Raw genomic sequence first — 5,962 nt, forward strand, 5'->3', positions numbered from 1 at the left:
AGAGATGAGGTGACAGAGTGGCTGCTTTTATGATACTAATCAAAGGGGCTGGGTTACTGGGCTGCAGATTCCAGGCTGGTCTTGTAATTAGGAGGTGAGTAGACAATAAAGAGACAATGTCTGAGGATGTTTAAACTTCTTTTTCCCTGAGGGTAAGGGTAGCAGAGCACCTACCTCCCGCCCCACTCCTGTTAACGGAAACTGAACAGAAAGGAAAGAGTCCCTCAATAAACGTGTGTGATCTATGCCAATTGAGATATTTCAGGTTTAGGAAAACAACCCTTCCCATCAGTAATTTCTTGTGGGAGAGTACTCTCCAGTATGAATGGGAAGATCCTTCTCCAGCACCACAAAAGAAGATAAAATGCAGAGAGAGGTGGCATATCCTTTTTATTTGTCCATGTTTTAGAAATTTACACTAAGGACGGATTTGCATATTCAGAGGACAAAAAATCTGAATTATTTTCTTGCAGCGTGTTTCTTTGTAAATACAGAACCATAGGTATCACCCTGTTACACATTTATATTGCTCTCTTCTGTCTGTAATTTTCAAATAAGGCCAAGAAAGAAGTTTATTTCACTGGGCTCTTCATTTAAAAAACGACTTAGGATCACCTGGGGGCTGGGGCACCACTAGGACCCTTATCCAAATCACTTTTTAGTAAAAACGAGCCCTGAACACCATTTTCTTGTAGGCTAGTTTGTTTTTATTTACAGTTTTAGATATAAATTAGTAGAGAATTCATGTTAAACAACCAACAGAGATTGTATAACCAGCAATGTTCAAATAAAAACCAGGCAGAATTTATTTACAAAAGTTTTAGATTTCATTGCAATACAACTTGCATAAATTACTAGAAGCTTTATATCATTATAAAAATAAATATCAAATTTGTTTCCACTTCTGAAGGACTCAAGTTCTTCAATCACGTTAGTTCTACCGTGTACATTTATTTATTTTTTTTACAAATAAATTTCACAGCAAGTCCTAGCACGCCTATAGAATATATACCGTGGCAATGAAGTGATCAAGATATCCTGAGGAAAAACCGATTGTTTCCAAAAGTCACACAAACATGGGGAAGCTATACTATGCCAATAAATTCACATATGCTCAACAACTTGTGTCCAGTCCTCAGAGTCTGTGGGTTGGAAGTGCGAGGTGCATCCGCTCTTACAGTGGCACAAGATGTGGTCCGGATTTCCACATCTGGGGTTTGTATCTGTGTACATATGAGCTTGGGAAAGGAGAATGTCCTCCTGACTTTTATTTTTATTTTTTTCCAAAGCAATTGTGACACCTACCTGTGGACCAAGGAAAAAACCAAATCATGCCAAATTCTTCAGTTCCACGTTATCAAAAAACACAAGCTTGTAGCTACTGGCTCTGCCTCTTTGCCATCTTTAGGGTCTAGGCCTAGTAATGCTGCCCAGCAGGGAAATAATGTCTGTAACAGCTCTGGGCTAGGAGCACTATAGATTCTAGTGTGTCCTATGGAAGGCCAGTCCCTGGTTTCTCAGAATATTATTCTGAAAACAACATCCATTGCAGGCTTTAATGCCCGAGTTTCTGCACAACTCCCTCATCAAGCAAGGCATCCTTTATGCATCTAAAACAGTTCTCAATGACACAGAGATGCCCGGATCATTTAAACCATCATCAGCCAACAGCAGTAGTGGTGAGGTATATGTTATACGTTTGAGGATATGTATGTGTGCTCCTCTGTGCGTGCATGTATGAATTCTGATTAAATAAGTGATTCTTCAAAGCAGAACTTGAGTAGAAACGAAATCTATAAAATAGAAGGCAAAGAGGCCAGAAGGAAGCCCTGGACAAGCTGACAAGCAACTCTTGACAAGCAAAACCGCACCACACTACACAGGGCACAGGTTTGGGGCTGGAGGACGCAAAGGGAACCCACTTACTTGCACTGCTGAGCTTGGCCCTCCTATAGGTAGGGCTGGACGCCTGCGCCAACAACCGCACAGCCCTCACTGGCATCTGTCAGGGGAGGGGCAGATAGTGAGGACAGGCTGCAACCCCTGGCAGCTAAGCACCTATCAGCTCTTATCACGGCAAGGAATGCACACTCCCAGGGAATCTTAAGATCCATTTCACTTATGTTCCTTCCTTGCCCCTTCCTCTCCTTGAGCCCCCATCTCAGGGATGCCGAATTAGGAACAACGTAGGCGGTGTAAGAAAATTAGGCCTCTGAGAGTTCCCCAGAACCTGTGCTTTTCTCAAGCCAAAGGCAGAACGGATTTCGCTAAACTCCACTTAACCAACACCACAGCGGGGGAAACTACACCCAGCAGAGAGTCCAGCGCATTTTTCGTTGCCTTGCAGTTAAATTTGCCAAACCAAAATAGTTACGATGATAGTATTAACAGTAAATTAAATAAAGAGGAAATAAAACAGGGTAGATCTACAAAGAGGGCTAGTCTTTCTCACACGGACTTACTTCCCTAATTCTGGCAAGTGGCTCTGTCTGTCCAAAGCTTTCCCACTCCCCGAGCCTTTCCCAGGTTTTTAGCTCCCTCTGTCTCACCAGGATCCCTCCCCACCGGCCTCGGGCAGCCTACCTTTCTTGGGCTCGTAGCCGCCGCCCGGAGGCCTGTAGTGGGACTCCAGCGGGTGCGAGCCTGCTTTGCCCGCGTCGCTAGCCTTGGGCACAGTGTGCAGTGTCTCGCCTGGTGCGGAGGCCGCCGCGTTGTACCGCAGAAGGCCCTGGCCTTGCAGCGCGGCATTCAAGTTCCCGTAGTTTGTGTAATTGCCATAGAAAGGCGACGTATAGTAGAGGTGGCGGCCCAGCAGCGGAGAGGCTGAGTAGGGCGAGCCTCCCGGAGGGGCTCCAGATGAGGCGGGCGCGGCGGCAGCTGGCAGACCCGGAGGTATGCAACCCGGGCCCAAGCTTGGTTGCTTGAGGTCCGAAGTGGCGATCTCGGCCAGCGACCACAGCTTGGGCTTGTTGGCGGGCGGCGGCGCTCCAGGCGACGTCCGGCTGCCTAGGGGCGTCTTGCCACCACCGCTGCCGCCGCGCGGAGCGACTTCGGGTGCCGGGCTCAGCAGGGGTGCCTCCACGCCCGTGAGTGGCGAGGAGGTCACGGGCTTGGGAGGCGTCAGGTCCCGCTGGCACTCATCTTCCTCATCCTCCTCATCCTCCAGGTCCTCAAACTTGTCCTTACACTCGGAACCCGATTCGCACAAGGGATCCCCGGCGCGGCAGGGCAGTTTCTCCCCATCTGACTCCGCCGAGCACGAGTGGTCCGTAAGCGAGTCGACGTGCAGACTGATCCCTGCGGGGACGCGGACATGGTGGGCGAAAAGTTGGGCCAGAGCGGGCACCCACAGTCCCATCCGCCCAGTGTCCTGCACTGGGCCTCCCCACGACCCCGCACCTCACCCCAAGAGAGCGTTAACATCTCCGCAGTGCCCAAGGACTCTCCAATGCAAACCCTGCGGGCCCGGACCCAAGCCGTTTAGCGGCTTTTGTAGGCCCGGGCCCGGCGTAGCAGGTGCGCAGGGTCAGCCCCAACCATAGCCCGCCTGGGAAGAAAGCTCCTTGAGCCCTTGCACCAAACGCTGCCCCGCTCACCTTCGTCCTCGGCCGAGGTCTCGGTGCCATCCTGAGCCTTGTCCGGATTCTCTTCCTTGTTCCTGGCAGCATCTCCTTCATCCTCGTCCTCGTCCTCGCTTTTGTTCCTCGGGGCCCAGGTCATTTTGTTCTCCTTCTTGAGGCGTCGGCGCGCGTTGGCGAACCAAGTGGAGACCTGCGTGAGGGTCATCTTGGTGATGATGGCCAGCATGATCTTCTCTCCCTTGGTGGGGTACGGGTTCTTGCGGTGCTCGTTGAGCCAGGCTTTCAGAGTGGCAGTGGCGTCCCGCGTGGCGTTCTTGCGGTACGCAGGGTCGTTGAGCTGGTATGGGTAGGCCGCGCTGCCATATGGGTGATAGCTGATAGCGCCAGTCATTCCGGTGGTGTGCGTGTCGTATGGCGAGCCCTGGAAGCCACAACAGCCTGTGAGTGGAGGGTGCATGGGCCCCTCAGGCATCACCCCCCCTCCCAAGGCGACCCTCCGTTAGCCCCTCACCCCCACCCCACCGCTGCCTTTCTTGCTTGGCTTCTCTGAGCTGGGAACCATTCTGCAGAGAGCCTGAGAAACACAAGGCCAGCTGTTGGGAACAAAACTTCTGCCTTTCGATTCTAGAATTTTGTTTTTAAACTATCTCACTTCTTTTTTTCCTGAAACGACCTAAGTTCCCGAGTAGCTCAAGCAATGTTTGCAAACACATTCTCTGGATAACCCCGCAATTCAGCGAGTAGTTTCTTGATGTCTAAATTTCGTCGGCGGCTTCCCGCGCTCCTCCCCACCCTCTTCCCTCCTTTATTAAAAAACAGTTCGGTACGGAACCCCAGTCGGCTATTCACTCTTTAAAGCAGATAAATCCAATTTGCAACTCAGAAGCCAGCCAGCTTTTCCAATTCTACTTAGTAATTAGCATTTTAATTCATCCTTTACCGTTTAAACAGGAGGTGTTTGTAACCTTCTCCCTAGGCCTGGTTTCCACCCAGGGAATCCCACCTGGGGTCTAACTCCCCACCCCCTGCGGCCCCACGCCCTCATAAGCCCCCAAACTGCTGCGACACGCTCTTGTGGGGCCCACTCTCAAAACCCAGAGAGGTTCAGGAGAATCCCGGGTTTCTAGAGCTGGAAGCCCATAGGCCGCGCACGAACTCTGGCAGCACTTAGCGGGTCCCAAACCCGGCAACAAAATTTTTGAAAGCCAGATCTGAGAGATACATAAAGGCCAAGACTAGAGAGAGCTTAGACCTGGGTCTAAGGGCGGCAGCCGGAGGCTCGGTGCCCTCCCCCAACTTGGTGACCCCGCCACTACTGAAACCTGAACCCTAAGGCAGTGGCCCGAGCAGCAGCGGCCCTCGACTTAAAACCTTGCCGGAGATCCGCGGGCGGATTCAGCAGCCCCAGCAATCTGTAGGCGCGGATTAGAGATAACTAATGGCCCCGGCCCGGGTGGAGTAGCACCTCACACAGTTTTAGGAGAAATCATCGCACAACCGCTGAGGGTCACTCCGGTCCCTTGTTTCGAGTACCGGCGGGTGCTGGTGACTCTCGAGCCGCCGCCCGCGCCCTGTATCCATTACCCCCCTCAATCCAAGCCAGTGTCGGGGGTCTCCCAGCCCCCACCCAAAAGCGGTTACCATGTAGGACGGGAAGCCCGCGGCCGCTGCAGCGGCGGCGTCTGCCGAGTATTGCAGCGGGCTGCCGAAGCCGGTCGCCGCCTGTGCTGTGAAGGCCGCCGAGCCGGGGTACGGACTGAACGCGGAGCCGGACGCCGAGCGCGCCAGCTCCTCGCTGCGCGGCGCGGCCAGCGCGGAGGCGCCGTACGCGGGGCACGAGTAGAGCGCCAGCGAGCCAGGCGCTTGGTACAGGTAGCCCTGCGGGTAGGACATGGTGGGCGCGGGGCGCGAGGCCCGCGTCACGCGGAGCAGCGGGCAGCGCGCGCGGCACCCTCCATCCACGCCCGGCCGGGGCGCACCAAGGCTACGGGCGGGGGCAGGCTGTGCTGGGCACTATCCTGGGAGGCCCGCGGGACGGCGGATCTGCGGGACGGCGGCAGTGGCTGTGTCGGCGGCGGTGTCGGCGGCGGCAGCGCGGAGCCGGTGGGCGCAGCCGCGCGCCAGGCCGGCGGTCGGGGTTTGGGGGAGTCTGCAGTCGGGAGTGAAGAGTTGAGGAAGGAGCGCTCGAGTTTCCGAGGGACATTGGAACGCGGAGCTGTCCGTCACGCTCTCATCTGCATATTCTGGTGCCCGCCCCTCCCCTGCTCCGCCCGCTGCCGAGGCTTGGCTGAGGCCGGGGGAGGGGCGGAGAGCGGGTGGGTGGAGAGTGCAGGGGATGGCGGAGGAGTGGCAGCGAGCGGGCCGGAGGAGGGCCGTGCAGG

General features: G+C 54.5%; 1 protein-coding gene across 2 annotated transcripts; it reads right to left on the bottom strand.

Annotated features, from left to right (window-relative positions):
• Nucleotides 1–406: 406 nt before the first annotated feature.
• On the bottom strand, nt 407–5,735 carry Irx2 (iroquois homeobox 2). 2 transcript variants are annotated; one of them, XM_057789414.1, is made up of 5 exons: nt 5,223–5,735; nt 3,597–4,002; nt 2,584–3,297; nt 1,927–2,002; nt 407–1,305 (listed from the first exon to the last, which is right to left on the bottom strand). In XM_057789414.1, the coding sequence occupies exons 1-4, from the start codon at nt 5,472–5,474 to the stop codon at nt 1,950–1,952; spliced, it is 1,425 nt and encodes a 474-aa protein (XP_057645397.1). In that variant the 5' UTR covers nt 5,475–5,735; the 3' UTR covers nt 407–1,305; nt 1,927–1,949. The 2 variants fall into 2 exon arrangements, with proteins under 2 accessions (XP_057645397.1, XP_057645396.1); XM_057789413.1 differs by having other exon boundaries at nt 407–2,002.
• Between the last annotated feature and the right edge of the window lie 227 nt (nt 5,736–5,962).

This window comes from Chionomys nivalis, chromosome 15 (genome assembly GCF_950005125.1).
Source record: "Chionomys nivalis chromosome 15, mChiNiv1.1, whole genome shotgun sequence".
Lineage (NCBI taxonomy): Eukaryota > Metazoa > Chordata > Mammalia > Rodentia > Cricetidae > Chionomys > Chionomys nivalis.

Excerpts from the sequence above, each read along its gene's own strand:
- Irx2 (XM_057789414.1), bottom strand. The coding sequence starts at position 5,474 with ATGTCCTACCCGCAGGGCTACCTGTACCAAGCGCCTGGCTCGCTGGCG. Across the intron at positions 4,003-5,222 it reads CGGGCTTCCCGTCCTACATG|GGCTCGCCATACGACACGCA; the intron begins GTAACCGCTTTT and ends TGTGGCTTCCAG. Across the intron at positions 3,298-3,596 it reads GACCTCGGCCGAGGACGAAG|GGATCAGTCTGCACGTCGAC; the intron begins GTGAGCGGGGCA and ends GCGTCCCCGCAG.